The sequence below is a fragment of the Eptesicus fuscus genome, chromosome 2 (assembly GCF_027574615.1).
Source record: "Eptesicus fuscus isolate TK198812 chromosome 2, DD_ASM_mEF_20220401, whole genome shotgun sequence".
In the NCBI taxonomy this organism is placed as follows: domain Eukaryota; kingdom Metazoa; phylum Chordata; class Mammalia; order Chiroptera; family Vespertilionidae; genus Eptesicus; species Eptesicus fuscus.
Genome location: NC_072474.1, coordinates 85,989,882 through 86,011,743, shown reverse-complemented (window position 1 = coordinate 86,011,743; position 21,862 = coordinate 85,989,882). Strand labels below are relative to the sequence as shown.

General features: G+C 37.4%; 1 protein-coding gene across 1 annotated transcript in view; it reads right to left on the bottom strand.

Moving 5' to 3' along the window:
* Positions 1 to 21,862, bottom strand: part of SCFD2 (sec1 family domain containing 2) — a 326,381-nt gene that overhangs the window by 256,123 nt on the left and 48,396 nt on the right. The window contains exon 4 of the mRNA XM_008140306.3: positions 19,716 to 19,891. Coding sequence (XP_008138528.2) covers positions 19,716 to 19,891 — 176 coding nt within the window. The remainder of the gene's footprint in view (positions 1 to 19,715; positions 19,892 to 21,862) is intronic.

Here is a 21,862-nt window from a genome sequence, read left to right as displayed (position 1 = left end):
TTAAAATATTGAAACACTTGTGTAATAATGATAAATAAAGGGTGTTAAAACACATATGGTATATATAAAAACGTTCTAGCAATGATGATTATACTAGAATTATTTCATAGGCTTGGTGTAAAAAGCACTACCTTTTTACAAAGTTTACTGTCTAAAGAAAACCAACTGTATATAAGATTTTAGACATAAAGAGATGATGAGTAAAAAGAGAACTCCAGATCACATCTTTTCATGTTTTATTGCTGCAGGTGTATAGAAAAAAATTCCTCTTGGAGATGCACAGTGCCAAAGCAAAAACTCCAAAACCTTCTTTGGAATAGAATAAGAAAAACCTGTCTCTGATTTAATTTATTTCTCTTCTGACTTTTGATACACAGAGGGGTCTGAAATTAAAACCAGAGTGACCCCCCAAAGTCTATCTGCTTTCAGTCAGGCCCTATAAAAAAACTTATTTTGTCATAACTCTTAAGGGCTCATACACAAAAACTTCATGCCAGTTTAAACTAAAAGAAAATTCAAGAATCAGATGTACAAGCAAATTACACAGCATGTAAGAGTACCGTTGGAATTCTGCTTCAAATAGTTCTTAAAACTTTTACATTCATCTAACTAATAATGCCATGTGTTTTTCTCAATGTTTAACATAACTTTAAGACATACTAAGATTGCAACTGGACAATCAATGAGTCCGGGCTGCCTGTCACTACTTGAGCCAATTAAGCAGAGACAGGGTTGAATCAAATATGAGCATTTATTCCAATACTGCCGGCAGTAATGGGAGCGCAGCAGGTGAGCCACAAAAATCTGCTCTGCCCCCCACCATAAGTCAGCTGCTTATATTGGGTAGAAGGACAAAGATTACATGGGAAATAGGCAAAAGGGTATGCCAATGGGCAGTTAACAGGTAATGAGGGGTGGAGATTTGCAAAGGCCTGTGGGTATGCAAAGGCTGAGGGTCTTCAAAGGGCTGGTGATATGCAAAGGGCTAAGGAAGGGTCTTCAAAGAGCTGGCAGCTCTGGTTTCCGAAACAAGGTTGTTAATCTTTCCATGATAATAGGCAGCTCCCTGATGGGGAGGATGGGCTGCATTTCCAGGTGAGCTCCCAGGTCCCACATGCAATTCCCAGCCAAGTTACAATGTGACTTCTTTCATCAGAATAAAACAATCATGGTTAACAGAGCATGATTACTATTTCTTAGAATTATAGCTAGTCCCCAATATTATATTTCTGCCCCTATCAAGATCAAAATACCCAATAATAATAATAATGGTTACTACCACCACCATTACTATTAGAGCCTAAGGGACCTCAAATCTGAGCCCAACCCTCCCCCCCCACCACCACCACTACCTAACACTCACACACAGCAGTGGACTCCAACCTGTCTCAGGGGTATTTAAGCTTCCGGATGCCTCTGCCTAGAATATTCTCTCCCTAGATGGCCTCATGGTTGACTTTCTCTCTCCATTCTGGCCTCTACTCAAATGTCATTTCTTCAGAAATTTCCAACCCTAACCTCATGGCATCAGAGAGCTTCCTCAGCCCCTTGGCTTATTGTCCCCATGGCCCAGATTTATTTTCCAGCTTAGCACTTACCACCAATAGTGATCCTGAAATTATTTGAGAGCCAGTACAGCAAGGGCAACAAACAATTAAACAGAGGCTATAAACAACCTGGTCAGTTTATAAGCTCATTATATACATGCTTTACATATTTGTTTGTTTACATATTTATTTGTTTACTGTTTCCTTATTTAGAATGTAAGTTTTATTAGGGAAGAGACTTTGTAGTATTCCCTTCCCTAATGGAACATGACTATTAGTCACACAGTAGGCACTCAATAATTATTTGTTGCAATAAGTAATTGAGTACTATGTGTCTATGTTAGTATATTCTAATAATTTATTAGGAATACAGAGGATATTCTTATATGACATGTGGTCAAGTATTGAGTTATTCAAAGACCATATAAATGTATAAAAATGCACAATTTAACATTGAATACAATAAAGCAATTAATAATAGCATTCTACTAACCATAACTAAGTATCTTTGAGGATTCAGGGTCAGTTGCAAGCGTTTACATACATAACAAGAATCCCAAAGACTCCATCCAATTGTTACTGATTCTACCGTTGAGGGTTGAGGGGAGGGCAAATCTCTCTAAGAAAATATACCTGACTGAAATAAAAATTTTGAAACTCTAATAATTTATTTTTTCTTTATTAAGGTATTACATATGTGTCCTTATTCCCCCATTGTCCCCCCCCCACCCCACCCCCACACTCATGCCCTCACCCCCCTGGTGTCTGTGTCCATTGGTTAGGCTTATATGCATGCATACAAGTCCTTTGTTGATCTCTCCCCCTACCCCCGCCCTCCCCTACCTTCCCTCTGAGGTTTGGCAGTCTGATTGATGCTTCTCTGTCTCTGGATCTATTTTTCTTCATCAGTTTATGTTGTTCATTATATTCCACAAATGAGTGAGATCATGTGATATTTTTCTTTCTCTGACTGGCTTATTTCGCTTAGCATAATGCTCTCCATTTCCATCCATGTTGTTGCAAATGGTAAGAATTCCTTCTTTTTTACCACAGCGTAGTATTCTATTGTGTAGATGTACCACAGTTTTTGAAACTCTAAATTACATTCAGGGGTATCTGAAATGCTATCTTCTCTTCCTTTCAAAAAAGTGAAACAAATTTCTCATTCAGGAAGTAGTATAAATGAATCTCAGCAGTATCATGATTCTTATAGTTAAGTCATAGAAAAGAACTAGTATTGATCAAGTACTGGCAAATAAGGAGGTAATAGTAGTAACAGTGACAGCAGCAGAGCAGGAGCAGGAGCAGGAGCAGCAGGAGTAACTGCAGTGGTCAAATTTATCTTTCGAGTACCCAGGAGTTAGCAGGCACCATGCCTAATGCAGTGTATACATTATTTCTAATGCACAGAACCACGCAAAAGCCACCCCAGTTAAACAAATGAGGAAAAGGGGGCTTAGGAAGATCAAGCAACCGTTCTTGGGGCTTTCAGAGTAAAGTAATATTGATCATTACTGAATCTCAAGGGAAGGAGAGAAGAAAATATCCTCATTTGATTGATGAAGAAACTAAGAAGAAAAGGATTTAAAGACTGAAAAGAGGTCTCCTGATTCCCAGACACAGGAGTCTTTGTCTATTGAGACTAAATTATCCTGTGCATTCTTAATGTTACCAAGACCTCGCCTCATATTAAAAATTGTAAAATTAAATTAAAACCCCACTGAAACTAAATCTTTATGAATTAAAAAGACCTTGCTAGTAACTATCTATTCTTATAATACTACCACAATTTGAAATGTTTGTGCCTCACCACCTTTTACTTGTTCTTAACGACATGAATTCCCATCTAGTGAATATTGCCCAGACTTTGGATACAATTCTTAGAATATAATTGCATTAATTGTTTGCTTATTACTTTTTTGCTTATTACTCATATGAACTTCAAGACAAGACTATTGTATTAGAAAAGAATAATTAAGTTAAGATTAAAATGGCATCACCAGGAGACAAATTAGTGGAAGGCAGGACAAGATTAATATTTCTGGAAGATGGCACAGGAGCTGAGGAATAGGGATTCTCAGTAGGTCCAGTCCTTAAACAGGCAGCAGAGGAACAAAACAAAACAAAACAAAACAAAAAACATGTTTAGCAACACATGGGACTGATTCTGTTCATTATGTCCTTTTGTTCCTGGTACCTGACATTACTTTAAAAGAGTCAGATTTCAGTACCACCGAGTTTCCCAACCATATTGTTTTCCCATTAGGCTTATGACTAAAACAGCTTTTCACAACATCAGTTAACACTTTGGAAATCTGTTCCTATACAACCACCTTATCTGGATTATATCTTCCTCCTTCTCCCCCACTTTGTTTCCTTAACACAAGAAAAACGGTACAAATTTTAATCATGTTCTAAAACAGGGAGAGAAGCAACAATGACTCAGTGAGTTAAAAAGAGAATAAAAACCTTGGTGTTGAAACACAAAATCTTGATTATGTCACCAACACAGCATTGCACATGTATGTGCTCCAACATTCTTCTCAAAGCTTTGATGGAAGAAATTATTTTTAAATGACTGCAAAGCATATCAATATGAGTGGTTGCCAGAAAGCTTAATTGTTATTTTCATCCACGGAACAGTGGATATCTGTCTATAATAAAGTTTTAAAATATTAGGTGATAAACATTTGCTAATAATATCTTGAACTTACTTTTATATTTGAAGTTTTTATTTGGTTTAATAACTTATTGAGATAACTACTTTAATGACAGCTCTTGAGGGGGGAAAAAGAGACTTGGAACTTCAACACAAATTAAATTAATTACAATTAAAAGAGCTTTTCCAAACAGCATTTTTTTCCCCTATAATATTGATTCCAAATGACTTGCTCAGTACAATAAGTCAGTACTAGTTCTGGTTACCATATTTAATCGTGATTTCAGAGATATGTCAAAACATCAAAGGGATATCATCACAAGTACAATAATATGCTGGAAGAAAAGAACTAGTTCCAAAAAGCTTAAAGCTCTAATTTGTATTGTGTCTCATTTAATTATTGTTATCTTTGAAAAGTAATATAATTTCAGCTTTATGCACTTAATTTTGGACCCAGATATTTGTAGACATGGGCAGTAGCAGATTCTACAGAAATGTATTTGTAGTACCTCAAAGGCAATTCCCCCCCACCAAAAAAAAAAGAGCATGGACTGGTCACCAGATGTGGAGGCCATATGGCACATGTACACGAGAGCTCCGGGACAATAAGAACGAAGCCAATAAGCCCAATAGGCAGAAGCAATCACTCTGAGATGATGGACATATGCTTGGTTCTGTTGACTTACTGGAAAAAATATATATACTTATATAAATATAGATCACTTTATTTTTAAACCTAGAAATACAGCTCAGCTAGTCATTTTCTCCAACTCTTTATTGTTTTGGCTTGAAAGGAAATTTACCCATGTGTAGTTTATTACTTGATCTGAATTCTGTCCTTTTCACATACAATTCATGTTGAAGTTAAAGGAAAGAAAACTGAATTAGGAACAGCTAGTAAGATAGCTTTAAGTAGCAAACAAATAAAATTTTTGTTGCTATAACTCTCAAGAAACTGTGACAGCTAATGAGTCACTAAGACAGGTATGTTCTGTTTATGGATTATCTCTTGAATTTAATCCTTCCCTCCGCAAGCTTCAGCCCTTTCTCCACAATGTGCATCTTAGGTTGGAACCCTGCCATGCTATAAGATCCTGCAGCGTGCCATGCACTATCTGAACTATTTGAAGATGCAGCTCCTACTACTTCGAGTGCCTTTCCTACCCTTCCCTAACTGGTAAATTTCCTTTCAGCCTTTAAAACATAGTCTAAGTAACAACTGTTTGTGAAACCTTGTTTGGCTTGCCCAGACAAAATTACGTCTTCTTCAATGCCTTTTTTAATGAGCCACTATAAATAAACCCATCAATACGTTTCTATTCTAATGAGAAAGGAATAAAGATAATCCTGATGGCAGCTGACACTTATAGAGGGCTCTACTTATGCCAGACACATAAGTACTTTATGCGAATTGCTCATTTAAGGTTATGAACTTAATATAGATTATAAAGATTAACAAAAACAAACAAACAAGCAGAAACAGTCCCTTCTGCCACCAGTAACCAATCCACCTACAAAAACCCCTCTAACACTAACAAGATTATTTTTAACACTCCTACTATAGTTGTCAGGCGATCACATTTTTTTTCTGTGAGTCACTTACGCCCAACAGAAACAAGAGAGCACCAGTGAAAGTACATTCTAGAGATCTCCTAGCTGTTAAGGATGTCCTGGATCTTTTCATGCCTTTTTGCCATTTTGTGTTCCTCAGGAAGAAGATGGAGCATGCAGCCACCAGAATGGAAGATTGCTGGTATGGGTGACCTCTGTGACTGTCTCTCCTGGCCTCTTTATTGAGCATCACTTGTCCTTCAATAATAAAATCCTTCCTATCACCTCAATTAATTTTGTATAAATAAGCACCAGTTATAATTGCAGCCATTGAAAGATCTCAAAATAAAGTCCACTTTGAGAAAAGATCACTTATCTAAGAGATATCAATATAAAATTTTTAATAAAGAGGCTGGGGTTTTTTTTAAAAGCAAATTGCTGATTGACTTTATTATGCTGCCCCGCAAAGCTAACAGTAAAATTGGTCTGTGTGCACAATGATTAGAAAGAAAATCTAGGTCTTAAAGAGACTTGCAAACACTGTCTCTAGAGAGGATTTGCCATAGAGCAGATTCTTACAAAGATGACTGCTAAAGCAATTCCCAACAATGAGAATCCATGATTGGTACATACAAACAGGGCTGAGATTTCTGAAGTAAATGCAAACAATAATACATAGTCTTTACAAGAACTCAGAAACTGTGTGCTGTTTGGATCAAACCTCACTGCACTAGAACATCCAGTGGAGCTCACACTGGGGAGCCTAAACCCTCTCTATTCTGTTATTTACTGATCATTCATAGTGTGTGGCTGAAAAAGTGGTAAATAAATGAATTTGATATACTGGAGGGGCTTGCTCCTTTAAAAAATTCCAAGGTGCATTTTTTTATTCACTAGAGGCCCGGTGCACAAAATTCGTGCATGGGGGTGTGTGTCCCTCAGCCCTGCCTGCAACCTCTCCAATCTGGGACCCCTTGGGGAATGTCTGCCTTGCTGGCTTAGGCCGGCTCCTGGGGATTGGCCTAAGCCAGTAGACAGACATCCCTTATGCAGTCCGGGACCCCTTGCTCTTTACCGCCTGCCGGCTCGCTGCTCCTTAGTACGGCTGTGGAGGCAGGAGAGGCTCCCACCACCGCCACTGCGCTCACCAGCCGTTATCCCAGCTTCTGGCTGAGCGGCACTCCCCGTGTGGGAGTGCACTGACCACCAGGGAGCAGCTCCTGAGTTGAATGTCTGCTCCCTGGTGGTCAGTGCACATCATAGCAGCTGGTCATCCTGGTTGTTCTGCCATAATGGTCGCTTAGGCTTTTATTATACAGATAAAGCAAAAACAAAGAATCATTATGGAAAAAAAATCATGAGCCTGTATGTATATTTCCTAGAAAATTGATGTACAGATGATTTTCTTATAAATAGGCAGAGCTGTCCTTTCTATACTAGATATGTAGCTTAATAATGACATACAATTGACTTCTATTGTCAAATAAGCTTTTTAAGGCAATGCAGTATAATTGCTGAGAGCACAGATTTTGTGGTCAGGCAGAGCCAGACAGAATCCAGGCTCTCCCACTTATGTGTAACCTTAGGCAGACACTTAACTTTGTTTCCTCATCTGTACAATAGCTCCCAGAATTGTAAGGGTTGAGTAAGACAATGCATGTAAAGTACTTCAGCCTTGTTCCTGGCATTTAGCAAGAGCTCAGTGGTGGTGGATGAGGTGGTAGTAAGGATCAAATTATCTTACAACTTCAGTACAATCATCTTGTAAAAACATCACAAAGTGTGAAAGGCGAAAGTTGGAGTGGTTTGGCAAAAGAAAGATGATAAAAATTTTGGGCAAGATTTATAGATTTGATAAGAGTAGATCAAGTTGTAGACATGATCAGCTGTAACCCCCTCCTCTATGACCTTTCCCAACAAAAAAGGGAAATTTTATGTCAAATTCATGTTCTGAAAGCAGATTTGGTTATGACCCATGATTCTCTCACCTATGCCCCAAAACATATATATTCTGTCTGCTCATAAAAAGTTACTTGAACTCTTTCATTTTATTGTTGCTTCAACCATAATTGCCTCTCTTATAGAGGCTTGTTGAAGATCAATTTGAGATAAAATCAGATAAAAATGCCTCACTAACTGTAAAGAACTAAACATTCATTGAACTAATATGTACTGTGTGCTTCTTATATATCAGGCACATTCCAAGTGAAGGAAAGCATGGATAAGTTGTAAGATGCTGGCCTGTCAGTATCTGGGTAGTGGCAGGAGATTGATGCAAATAACTATGAGACATGCTGCAATTGATAGGTATTATGGATGTATGTATAAGAGTCTATGGCAGTGATGGCGAACCTATGACACGCATGTCAGCACTGACACGCGTAGCCATTTCTGATGACACGCGGCCGCATGCCGAGGATGAAACATTTGCTGCTCCTGAGGATGAAACATTTGCGACTAGAGTCTTGGAGTTAGTTTTTTCTTCAAAGTGACACACTACCCGAGTTATGCTCAGTTTTTTGGCGAAGTTTGACACACCAAGCTCAAAAGGTTGCCCATCACTGGTCTATGGCATAGTAAAAAAAGAAACCATTCATGTGTTAAGACATAAAACCTTTATCAATTAAAAAGTAGTTTCTAAAAAACTCTTCCTACCATCTAATAGAGTACTTCATACCCAACTGATGCTCAAACTGTGTGCTGACTGCAGTCCTTATTATTTAACACTCTATTGCTTGACTCTACTCACTATATAATGTAAGCTCCACAATAGCAGAGACCTTACTTTTCTTGTTTACTAACGCAGCCTCAGTGCCGAAGAATGGTGTCTAGTGTCTAGTCGGTGCTCAGTAAACATCTGTTGGTTGGAGGGATGGATTTTATGTTCTGGTGACATAAGAAATCACCATTTCATTTGCAAGTAAAATGTCTTTGCTTCTTAACTTTGGTCTACATTTACCTTTTCTTTTTACTCTATTCTTTTGTTGTGCTAAGCAGAAACACACTGAAATAGTCCCTCTTCCAATCAGTGTATGAATTGTTTGTAAGGAGAATTTAAATCAGGTGGGTTCCGTTAGAAACTATCCTGGGTCAGTAGAGAGAAGTGCTGATAATGTATGCCTGGTTAGTATGTTTATCATACTTAAGTAGACAGCCTTCCTCTAGAGAGACATGTTTATGGGTTATTGCTAATATGACTTTTTATTAGACTATGTTTTGTTCTTTTTAAAATCCCTACAGAGCTAAAGAAAACAATTTCACCAAATGAAAGTTATCTTAAAAATAAATTAATGCCCTGGCCAATGTGGCTCAGTGGTTGAGCGTCAACTTATGAACCAGGAGGTCACGGTTCAATTCCTGGTCAGGGCACATGCCTGGAATCCCCAGTGTAGAACGTGCAGGAGGCATCCAATCAATGATTCGCTCTCATCATTGATGTTTCTATCCCTCTCTGCCTCTCCCTTCCTCTCTGAAATCAGTAATAAAAATATATTTTAAAAAATAAATTAATTAATTAACTAAAAATATTACATCTATGTGAAAGTTTCATGTAATATCTTCCTTCTACTCCCAACAAACACCAAATTTTGCAATTTCATTTCCTCATTTTTTTCTATTTAAAAATTACAAATCCAAGATGTTGCAAGGGAAACAAACTTCAAACAGTTAGTAATATATCAAACAAAACAACAACACAAAACAAAACTCACTTAAAAAATATTATACCAACTTTACATGGACTGAGCAAAAAAAGAAATCTTTTGTAGTCTTGTGTCAAACCACAATAAAGATTTTTTTAAATCGCATGAATAGATAATAATAGAAAAAGCTCCATGTGGCAGTGTGGTAATCCATCAATTTTTAACTCATATTTTCCACTGCAGTAGGCTTTTTGGCAATTCTGTTTTGTTCATTTGCTACTTTTTTTAAGAACTCAAAATCAGGAGATTAAAAATATTAAGATGTGTTCCTGCATACCAAAGGACTTGTATGTATGCATATAAGCATAACCAATGGACACAGACACCAGGGGGGTGAGGGCATGAATGGGGGGTAGGGGGAGGAAGGGCAATGGGGGGATAAGGACACATATGTAATACCTTAATCAATAAAAAAATAAAGGGAAGACTCCTTTTAAAAGCAGTTGGTACAACAATATGGAATTGCTCAGCAGTGGATTTTTTTTTTAATATATTTTATTGATTTTTTACAGAGAGGAAGAGAGAGGGATAGAGAGTTAGAAACATCGATGAGAGAGAAACATCGATCAGCTGCCTCTTGCACACCCCCTACTGGGGATGTGCCCGCAACCAAGGTACATGCCCTTGACCGGAATCGAACCTGGGACCCTTGAGTCCGTAGGCCGACGCTCTATCCGCTGAGCCAAACTGGTTTCGGCTCAGCAGTGGATTTTTTTTCTGCACAGATATAAAATGACATAAATTACTCTAGAATTAGTATTTCCATAATGTTTATAAAATGATACAAACTAGTTTTTTAAAAACCCTTCCTACATGCAAGTTATACACTAGCATTGCCCGTACTGGAAAACACTGATAAGGGAGTGCTGAGTGCCACACAGCACTCCCCTTAAAGACTGTAGGTCTTTAGATATGTTTCATTCCACATTCATCACTTCCAGTGCCAACACATTCTGGAGAAAACGAAACAGACAGCTGATCAAGCACTATGCCACTTCTGCTTTGTGTCCCTTAACCCAGAAGTAAAGATGGGACTACCCGAGGCAGGGGCCAAGGCACAGACATTCAGCCAATGTGCTCAGGTAAACCAGGCTTGGCCTGTTGCTCACAGTGTCCCTCGTTAGAAAGAAACTTGAGATCCTGAACATATATTTCTCCTACTTTTGAGGATTAGCAGCCTCTAGCAAGCAAAACAAAATAAACAAAAAACCCTCAATAAATAGTTCATCCTATGTAGGCCTCTGAGAGTGGTAAAATATAGAAAATGGAGGAGAAATCCACACCCAGGCTTACGCCTGCTGTCTAGTCTCAGGTACCCACTGATGTCAAGCTAACCTCTAGGACCTTCAAATCCTAAATCAGAAGTGAAGTGATGACGTCCTCTCTAGATAGTCAGCTGGCCTAGGCCTAGGCTTCCTTCAGAGATACCTGCCTGTGAATGGGCAAGACCTGGTTTCTCCAAGGTTGACCAACACTAAAGAAGAAGGAGGAGGAAAAGAGGGAGAAAGAAACATTGATTAGACAATGTTATTTCCTTTTTTTAGGCACTCAGATGTTTAAAAAATAAAAAATGAATGCCTGAAACCTTTGGGGAGGCCAGCATAGCACAAACAGCTAGAGGGAGTGGCTCAGGGCAGAAGATTCAATCAGGTCAGGGAAGCACAAACCATTATTTCTTTCCCTTTTGGTCAAGCAAACCAGAATGGTTGTGCCCTTCTTGTTTTTCACAACGTGAAGACCCACCCAGATGTATCGTCAGCCTCTGGCATAAAGTCTGTATTTTAAACTTTTTTGGTAGACCCACAAAATGCAAAGAACCAAAATTGTTAGCCTTGAACTAACTTACTTTGTCTGATTACTGACTCTGGCTTCCAGCTGGAATAACATATGATATCACTGCTTCTAAGGGAGGCTCAGTTTAAAAGCAATCGTTCACTTAGCATATATATTTAACTCTCACTTTCTAATCAGATGTTTGGCACAAATTCACCTAACTCCAAAACCCTGGCAATGTGCCTTCCCTGGGCAAAGGAACAAAACATTCATGGGTATTATTTTCTATTTTCCATTTGTCTCTCTCATTTATTATTCAAAAATACAATGCCATGATGTGATGGGGAGAAGAACAGCATATAATAAAATATTCTGCAGGAGAAAAGTGAAATTGAAATAATGTATCCTTGTGGAGAAATATGTCTTATCAGGTTTCAATTAAAGGCTTGGGGAGGAATAAGACTCAAGATGGAAATCTAACCTGGATGCCAAATTTATAGATTTACCAAGAAAAAACATATTAGTAGAAAACGTATTTTAATGATCACAGTCCTCATAAAGTTATCAACTTAAATGCATATAAACTGAAATTTGTATTAATGGGTTATAGATCCTATTATGTTTTGAAAACTTTTTTATCTTAATGCCTGAGAAAAAGTATGAGTGGAATATAAGAAAAAATAGCCAACTGTCATTTTGATGCCTTGCCCCAGGACAAATATTCCAGCAATAAATAATAGTGAAGGGCATGGCTTCAGTATCCGACAGGTCTGGATTTTAACCTGGCTTTGACACTTACTAGCAGTTAGGATCATGGTCAGGTTCATAACTTGTCCAACCTCTGCTATACAGTCCTTGAGTCTGAATTGGCAATTCAAAAAAATGTATTTATAAACAGGTTGGTGAACATTTAGAACTTATTTTTCTCACAGGGGCAATACTATAAGTACACTCAGGTACTTAGACCTAAAAAATTCCTTGAAAATGGCACAAAGAGTACTAATGTACTGATATCAAATCCACATTACAAAATAAACTCTATGTACATCCAAGAAACCATATTTGTCTCAGTCTATAACTTCACATCCAGCAGACAGCAAGCACTCAATAGACTGTTATGACATGGCATGGAACAGAATACCTGCTTTTGAAAAAAGCTTTTCAAGTCTTTTCCCTCCACTATTTGGAAATGACACTTCTATTGGCAAAGAATTAGAGGGCAAAGACTTCTCTGGAGAAAGTAAAGAGATAACAAATTTCTGAGAATCAGACAAGTTTTCTCTCTCTATAGGTGAGACAGTGTCTCTCCCAGGTGATCTGAATTGTGGGCAGAGGTCTTTTGAATTAATAAAAGAGTCTAATCACAAGAGCCCCTGACAGACCATCGTGTTAGCCTGTTCATGTCTCTTTATTTTTTTTAATCCTCACCCAAGGATAGTTTTCCATTGATTTTTAGGGAGAGTGGATGAGAGAGGGAAAGACAGAGAGAAATATCGATGTGAGAGAAACACATCGATTGGTTGCCTCCTGCATGAGCCCTGACTAGGACCAGGGCCAGGGAGGAGCCTGCAACCGAGGTACATGCCCTTGACCAGAATCAAACCTGGGACCCTTTGGTCCGCAGGCCAACACTCTATCCACTGAGTCAAAGCGGCTAGGGCTTAAATGGCTTTATAACTCATTGTTATTTTATTTTAAAATAATTTTCCAAGTTGGATGTTTTAATTTAGAAATGTCAGTTCTGCCTAAATAAATAACTGGAGATAGATAATACATATATATTTCTAAATTCTGTTTTTTAAGAATTACAAATACCGATGCTTCTTCTACTACATCCTTTGCTATCATTTTAAAACCACAATAAATTATGGTAAATAAAAGTTTTTCTTTGTGACAATTAGCATACATTGTAGAAACAATGGAATTTAAATCTAGATTTAAAGAAAAATACTGTTAAACATTATCAAACAGTAAATGTAAAAAGACAGTAAGATTTTGCTAAGTAACAGTCTCATTTTCCTTAGTAGATTTTAATTTAGAAGAAAAACCTAGGTGAAAACATATTAAAGGTATTACTCACATAAAATGCATTGGCATTTGTAGTATTTTTCACTCAGCTAAAAGAATAACTAATTATTACTATTTGTTGAGCACTTACTATATGCAAAGCACTGTACTTAGTGATGTACACAGAATATAATCTCATTCAATCCTGACAATACCACTATGAGGTAGGCACTTTACTTCTATTTAGATGAGGAAGCCAAATCAAACTTTCCTGTTATATCATAAGAAAAGATTATTCATAGGCTACCACCAAGTTAAGTAAATCCATACTTTGATAAAAAAAAGTTAGGCTACTTTTACAAGTGACTACATTTATTAATAAAATAATAACACTACCTATGTTCAGGTTAAACTTATTTTTTCTACATTTTAAACTTGAAACAGAAATAAAATTATTTGTTGACTAGCACACATGTATTGAATGCTTAAAAGGCTATGATATTGGACCTTGGAGATAAGAAAGAGAAAAAGGAATTGAGAAGATGTGTTATCTCCTTTGGATTTTTTCCAACAATCCTCAAAATTTTCTCTTTTGAGTACATAAGATTACCTTTCTGCCACTTTCAGAAGACTGATTCAAACATAAGTTGTATGACTGACTGGCAGGCAGGTCTGCTGCTGACTAGTCATGAAGTCACCAAAACCACTGAGCCAAGTGATGGCAGTAAGTAGAAGAAATGCAGTAAGTTATGTTTAATTATAGATTTCTAAGACCAATTTATTTTTCTTAACCAAGGTTGTCTATAATGTAACTTAGGTCATAAAGACAACATCGAGGTTCCAGTAAAGGAAGGGCCCCGTAGAAAGTGGTGGAAATGACTCCCCTAAGAAATAAACTCTTAGCACTGGCTGAGATTGCATTTAGGTTGTTTTCAACCCCATTAGAAAAGCTAAGCCCTAATTGGTTTGGCTCAGTGGACAGAGCTGTTGCCTGCGGACTGAAGGGTCCCAGGTTCGATTCCAGTCAAGGACACATGCCCAGGTTGCAGGCTCGATCCCCAGCAGGGGGCATTCAGGAGGTAGCCGATCAATGATTCTCTCTCATTATTGATGTTTCTATCTCTCTCTCTCTCCCTTTTCCTTCCTCTCTGAAATCAATAAAAAATATATTTTAAAAAATGGTTATTCCTTTAAAAAAAAAAAAAGCTAAAAGTTGCCCTCATGCTCAAAATAAACTCAAATGCTCTACTTTCAAACCAAAGGCTATAAAAGGAACAGCTCACCTTATATTAGGACTTGTTACACTAATGGATGATTGAATACTATATAAAATAGCATGTCCATAAACAAAGAGCAATTAGAATGGCTAGTTTATAAGCTCAACTATGCTGAACCATTAACTTGTAAAGACCCACAAATCCCTGAGAATGCAGTGCTAGTCAGCACAATGAGCAATTATGATAAAAGTAAGGTTTTAGTATTTTAAATGCCTACTTATTTTCCCAGTCCTTTTATTCCTTTTCACTTGCTGAAAGAATCACACCAAGTACCATGGTCACATCTGAGGTAGCCTAATATGGATCAGGATTCTAAAAATTAATTATAAATATAAGATGGCTTAGAATTAATACTGTGTCAAGTTTCTTTAGAAATCTCTACTGAGTTGAAAATGAATATTCCTGGGAGAACACCACTGTGCCTTGTTTTGAAACACCTTTGTTAGATTTTGGAGCCAGAGATTTACATCAAAGGACATCAGTGGTAGGCAGTTGCAAGGTGAGGAGGTTGTCCATGTGATAGTGCAGGAGGCAAGGAAGGAGGTTGTAGCAGTGGCTCAGAGCAGGTTATTAGAGCCCAAGGGAGTGAAAAGGGTGTCCATGGCAGGGGCAATGGCAGCCCAGTGCAGGTGTCAGAGTCAAATGTGAGTGAAAAGGGCATCCTTGCATAGTGGTTGGTGGAGTTTGGCATGGGCTATTAGAATCCAAGAGGATAGAGAAGATATCCATGTGGAAGCTGGAAGCAGTGAGAGCCCAGGACAGGGTATCAGAACCTGAGCAAGGTGGGGGCGGGGGGGGTGCCCAAATGCCTAACAAGGCCCCTTGGGGAGAGGTGAGGGGTTATGAGCAGCAGCACTGCATGGGTTATCAGAACCAAAGGAGGTGAGAAAGGCATGCATGTGGAGGTTGGGTGACAGTAATATCCCATGACAGTAATAGAACCTGAGCAGGGAAGTGAGGAGATCCAAGCAGGGGAGTGGCAATGGCAGTATTCTAGCACAGGATGTGATCAGGTCTTTTTTAAGAAGAAGGAAGAGGAGGAGGAGGAGGAGGAGAAGGAGGAGGGGAAGGAGGAGGAGGGGGAGAGAAAAAGGGAGAGAGGGAGGGGGGAAAGAGATGAGGAGGAGGAAGAGGAAGAGGAGAAGATAAAAAATATGAATAATAAATTTGCGATAAATACATATTTATCAATAATTATTTTAAGCACAAATGGATTAAATGCTCCAATCAAAAGACATATAGAGGCTGAATGTACTGGTATCTATATATATAAAAGCCTAAGTGACCGAACAACCAGTCGACCAGTCACTATGATATGCACTGACCACTAGAGGACAGACACTCAACACACAGGATTGGGCTCCCTTCTGTCTGGATCAGGCCTGCAGGGATTGGGCTACCTCCTGTATGGATCAGGTCTGCAGGGATCGGGCCGGGCCGAAACCAGCTATCTGACATCCCCTGAGGGGTCCCAGATTGCGAGAGGGTGCAGGCCAGGCTGAGGGACCCCACCAGTGCACAAATCCATGCATTGGGCCTCTATTAACAAAATAATACCCTTACACATGCTGTCTTCAAGAGACTCACTTCAGATCGAAAGATACACACAGACTGAAAGCAAAGGCATGGGAAAATATATTTCATGAAAATGGAAACAAACAAACAAATAAAAAGCTGGGGTAGCAATACTTATACCAGACAAAATAGACTTTAAAGCAAAGGGTATATAACAAGAGACAGAGGAGGACCCAGCAACTCCATTTATCCAAAAGAAGCCCAAAACACTAAATAAAAAGAATATATTTATTCATATGTTCATTGCAGCATTACTTACAATTACCAAGATATGGAAGCAACCTAAGTTTCCATCAATAGATTAATGGATAAAGAAGAAGTGATACATATATGCAATTATGACAGGCACAAAAAATAATGAAATCTTGCCATCTGCAACAACATGCACGAACATAGAGGGTATTGTGCTGAGTGAAATGAGTCAGACAGAGGAAGACAAATACTGTATGACTTCATTTATATGTGAAATCTAAAAAACAAAATAAACAGACAAGCAAAACAGAATCATAGGGACAGAGAACAACTTGATGGTTACCAGATGGGAATGGGGTTGGGAGGATGGGTGAAAAAAGATGAAGGAAGGAAGAAGTACAAATTGGAGTCATGGGGATGTAAAGTACAATACAGGGAATGTAGTCAATAATACTGCAATAATACTATGTATGGTGTCAGATGGATACTAGATTTATATAACGTAAGTTATATAATGTTTAATCACTAAGTTGTACACCTGAAACTAATATTGTATGTCAACTTCAATTAATAAATAAAAAATTAATGCCCTAGCCAGTTTGGCTCAGTGGATAGAGGGTCGGTCTGTGGACTGAATGGTCCTGGATTCGATTCCAGTCAAGGGCATATGACCGGGTTGCGAGCTCGATCCCCAGTAGGGTGCTTGCAAGAGGCAGCCGATCAGTGACTCTCTCATCATTGATGTTTCTGTCTCTTTCCCCCTCTCCCTTCCTCTCTGAAATCAATAAAAATATATATTTTTTTAAAAAGGAGTTTTGGATTGTTACTGCTATTTTTTTAAAAAAATTATTTAAAGTAAAAAAAAGAAAGAAAGAAAAGAAAAAGAGCATTTCTACACACCACAATAAAGTATTAGAACATTTTAAAAATTCAATTCACAACTTGGCCAGGTAGCTCAGTTGGTTAGAGCATCATCCTGATATGTCAAGGTTGTAGGTTTGATCAGGGTCAGGGCTCATACAAGAATCAACCAATGAATGCATAGATAAGTAGAACAACAAATCAATTTCTTCCTCTCTCTCTCTCTCTCTCTCTCTCTCTCGCTCTCGCTCTCTCTCTCTCTCTCTCTCTCTCTCATCAATAAATGTTTAAAAATTCAATTCACAATGGCATCAAAATCTTTAAAATGCCCATGAATGAATCTAATAAGTTTCTTTTATAGAGAAAAACATAAAATGGACATATTAATTTTAAAATGCTGTAGTATTAATTCTGTGATGAATAAGCTGAACACTGAAATACTAGAAACTGAGAAGTAAACCTTTATATGAAATCTTAATATATTACATATCAGTGGGAAAAGGATGAATATTTTTGGCTGCAAATAACAGAGAACCAAAATGGCATAAACAATGAGAAGAATTATCATCTCATAAAATCAAGTCTTTTGAGGTAAGGCTCAAGTATCATTAAGGATTCAGGTTCTGTTCTGTCTTCCTCAGGATATCAGTAAGCTCTTCATTATCACAAAATGCTCAGTGTCACAAACACACATCAAGAGAACTATAAAGGAGTTTGTGTCTTCATTATGTATCCTTCTATCAGGGCAAAAGAAAATCTTTCCTAGAATTACCTTTGGCAAACTTCCCTCTACCTCTCTTTAGCTAGACCGGCTAAACCAATCACTAAGTGGGAAATGAGAATACCAATATAGCCTGAGACCAATCAGAATTTGACTAAATCATGTGGGAACAGAATAGACATGGAACAAAACTGGTGTTTTGCCACCATAAGAAAGAGAAAAATGACTGTTGGATAAGTAATCTACAGTACAATGGAATACTTCATAAATGGTGCAGGGGAAACAGGCTATCCATATGGAAGAAAAAAAAATTAGATCCTTATAATATCATAAACAAAATTAAGTTCCAGGTGGATTAAAAATTCAAATGTCAAAAGTAAAGATTAATTTTTAGTAGAAAATATATTTAGAAATTAGGGGTGAAAAAGGATTTCTAATATGAAATATAAATAAGCACCAACCATAAAGGATAATATTAATGAACTAGACTAAATCAAAATTTAAAACTTTCATACAATAAAATATACAGGAGTTAAAGTTAAAAGATAAAACATAGTCTGGGAGAAGTATTTGCATGATGTAAAACAGTTTTTGCTGTTACCCAATAGAGAAAAAAATGGGCAAAGTATAAGCAATTGATAGAAGAAAAAAATTGAATAGCCAATAAATATTATAAAACTTCATAGTTGTCAGAAAATCGCAAATTTACACAAAGAGATAGCTCTGACCCACTAAAAAACTATTTACACTTAATAATTCTGAGTGCTAGATACTATGTGGGGAAAAACTGTCATCCATTCCTAGCAGAAGGGTCAACTAGTTCAACTTCTTTGGTGAGCTATTTGATGATAGTTAGTAAACTCAACAACATGCATGGATATTCATCTCATTCCTTCCTTCCTCTCTCTCTCTCTCTCTCTCTCTCTCTCTCTCTCTCTCTCTCTCTCTCTCTCTTCTCACACACACACACACACACACACACACAAAACGAACAGCCTCACTATACATCAATATGAATTGGATAAATTGTTGTATATCTTTACAATCAAATAGTATGGTATAGTTTAAACAAATAAACTAGATCTAGACATGTCAATTTGGATTATCTTAAAAACAGAATGTTGAAAAAGCAGGTTGTTTAGGAATATTGATAGTGCGGTGTCACTTACATAAAAAATAAAGCCCATAACAATAATCTGTATTATTTGTGAAAAAATACTTATTTAATAAAAATAAAGAAACAAGTAACACAGCTTATGATTACTTCTGGAAAAGGAACAAGGAGAATCAGGGAATGCCAGGGAAGGGTATGGTATCAGGAAATACATAGATATTTGTCATATTATTTTATGTAAGTGTGAAATACTTTACAATTGTTAAAAATACATCTTTTTACAAAAGTTTTCCATTAAAATATTTCATTGATCATGAAAAGGTCCCACCCCACATACAAATTTTTTCATAAAACTACAAATGGAGTTTGCCTCCCTTCATCTTTTATTAAGCACCTTTTTAAACCACATCCTCTTCTACAGGAAAGGTAGTAAGAATTGAATAAAGATGCCATGAAGATCAAAAAAGGTCCAAGTGGCATCAAGTTGAAAAGAGGTTTACAAAGGTTAGTCAAATGCTCAAGAAACATTCTTAGTATTGTGTGAGAAGCCAAAGATGTCACTGTCGAAATAAATAAAAAGCGTCTGGAAAAAGTTTCTAGTTAGATTTTAATTTGGTGTTACAAGGAGAATATGATACAGGGCATATGTCAACAATATGATTTATTACCAAGACTACAATAAATATCAGTGTTTTTCTCTGGAAGTGAAAATTTTAATTACTACTACAGCAACATACCTGGAGAAGGAGCCTTTCAAAAGCCAGAAAGTTGTCCCACTTAGCAGTCTGCGGGTGCTTCAGAGTTTGAACCGTGGCCAGCCCAAGCTGCAGGAGTCCACAGTGACTCACTAGAGCTTTGAGGTTGTTCTTGAAGAGCTGAATATAGGACGTGAGCTGCGCCGGAGTGACTCTCCCTGGAGAAACATAATAATTTATCAGTGAACCCTCTTCTGGGAGTGGTAAAAAATAATTAGAAGAGTGCCATTAATAACATTTAACTGCCTTATATTGGCACAGAACTTCAGAGTTGACTGCAAGCTTTGCTAAGCTGTTATGATTCTTACAACAACATGGTGACAACAGTGAAATTGAAATTATTACCTGCATCTTGCAAGTGAGGAAACAGATGTTAGGTGATCTGGATTGCTAGTAGAATTCATTTTCTAATTCTGCAATACCCCCGTAAATAAGTTCTCAAATAAAGTCACACAAATAAATTGTTGAGCTCAACATGAAGTGCCTCTCCAAGACATAAGAGTTAGCAATCTAAGAGGCCAAAAGGCAAAATTTCTAATTATGTGTGTACGTATAGAAAATAAAAGGAGAAATATGTTATGACTATAGCTAAAACTTTATCACTGGTATCAGTGGGTTATGATAATAAAACAGTAAAAGGTGACTATTACACAAAATAAAAATGTATGGAAAACCAGGGTGGCAAAAACACCAGAAGATAAGATACCAGAAGAAAGAGTTTGGGATGGGTGACAAAGCACATTTGCTACAATGATCACCTAGGTGTGGAACACGAAAACCCACATCATAAAAAACTATGATGAGCTTGTACAAAAACAAATAAACAAAGCGCCTGTTGAAGATTCACTCCTTCAGAGCCTCTAAGTTCCACTTTTTCTATAGCAGTCCTTCGACTGAGTCACTTTCCACTCTCCAATCCATCAAATTCAATTTCTGCCATTAACCAGTGCTAAGCACAAAACTCCTAAACACCACATATTCTCCCTATTGGGCAAAGAGAAGGCAACAGGGCCAAACACAGATACAAGTCAAGTAAATCTTTCCTACACATCTTACCCATGCCGTTTGTTGGTTGCTCTCCGATGCCCAAAATACAAGTTTGTTTGTTTTATCGAGGTTTGTTAATACTTGGCAATGAAACCACCTGTCTTGATTTAGCACTTCATAGTTTACACAGAGCAATCATGCCCTCTTTGGATTCTCAGAGCAACTCTATGAGGTAGCCAACACGGCATGTGCTGTATCACTTAGCGCACCTGAGGCACTGTGGGTTCACTGCCTTACACAGTGCAAAATGGCAGGTATCACTTAATAAATGATTTTTGCTGCACAAAATATAAAGACTTTGACAGATGAAATGTATAAGCCTGAGACATACTCTTTCTTTTCATTACATTTTTTTAAGAGATTAAGAATTTTGAAGCTCCTTCTTAGCAGTTTATCAGGGTCAGCATCTAAAGAATAATAATAGTAGGAATGATAAGTAGGGAGTTGAGTCCCACTAGTTTCTTTGATCCCTCGGTAAAGCATGAGTTCATTCCTGATTCTCAATGCAGCAAGCTAATGATTTGCTCGCTTAATTACAATAGAGAACAGCCTCATGAATTCTGGTTTTGAGTCAGGTTTATTAAGGTATAATTTTCACACAAAATTGGTTCAAATTTAAGATCACTGGGAGCTCCATTTGTTTATACATTGTACTGCAGGTGATGGCAGTGTGGCTCCTGGACACACGGAGTTTTCCCTATCAAGAGAGAGATCCATAAAATAATTATAAAAGTAAGTATTTAATCATTATTGTGATAAGTACTGCTAAGGAAAAATTCAAAATGTCTTGAAAGTGTGAATGGCTCTGTCTGACACGAAACTCCCTACCTCTCCAATGCTATCTCCTCATCTGAAGGAGCGAGAATTAGGCTCAAAATACATGCACTCTATTCATAGTAAAATTGTCTATGAATTAGAGAGACTGCAAGAAATGGAAATCATCAGAGATAGTCATGAAAGGGTCTGTTTAGATTTCAATTGTAATAATCATATGCTCAGTTTAAAGTTAAGAATGTCTTTGATTCAAAAATATAGTTGAACTTTTTATCCAGTTAGCAATTCCTCGCTCAGACTCAGGCCCA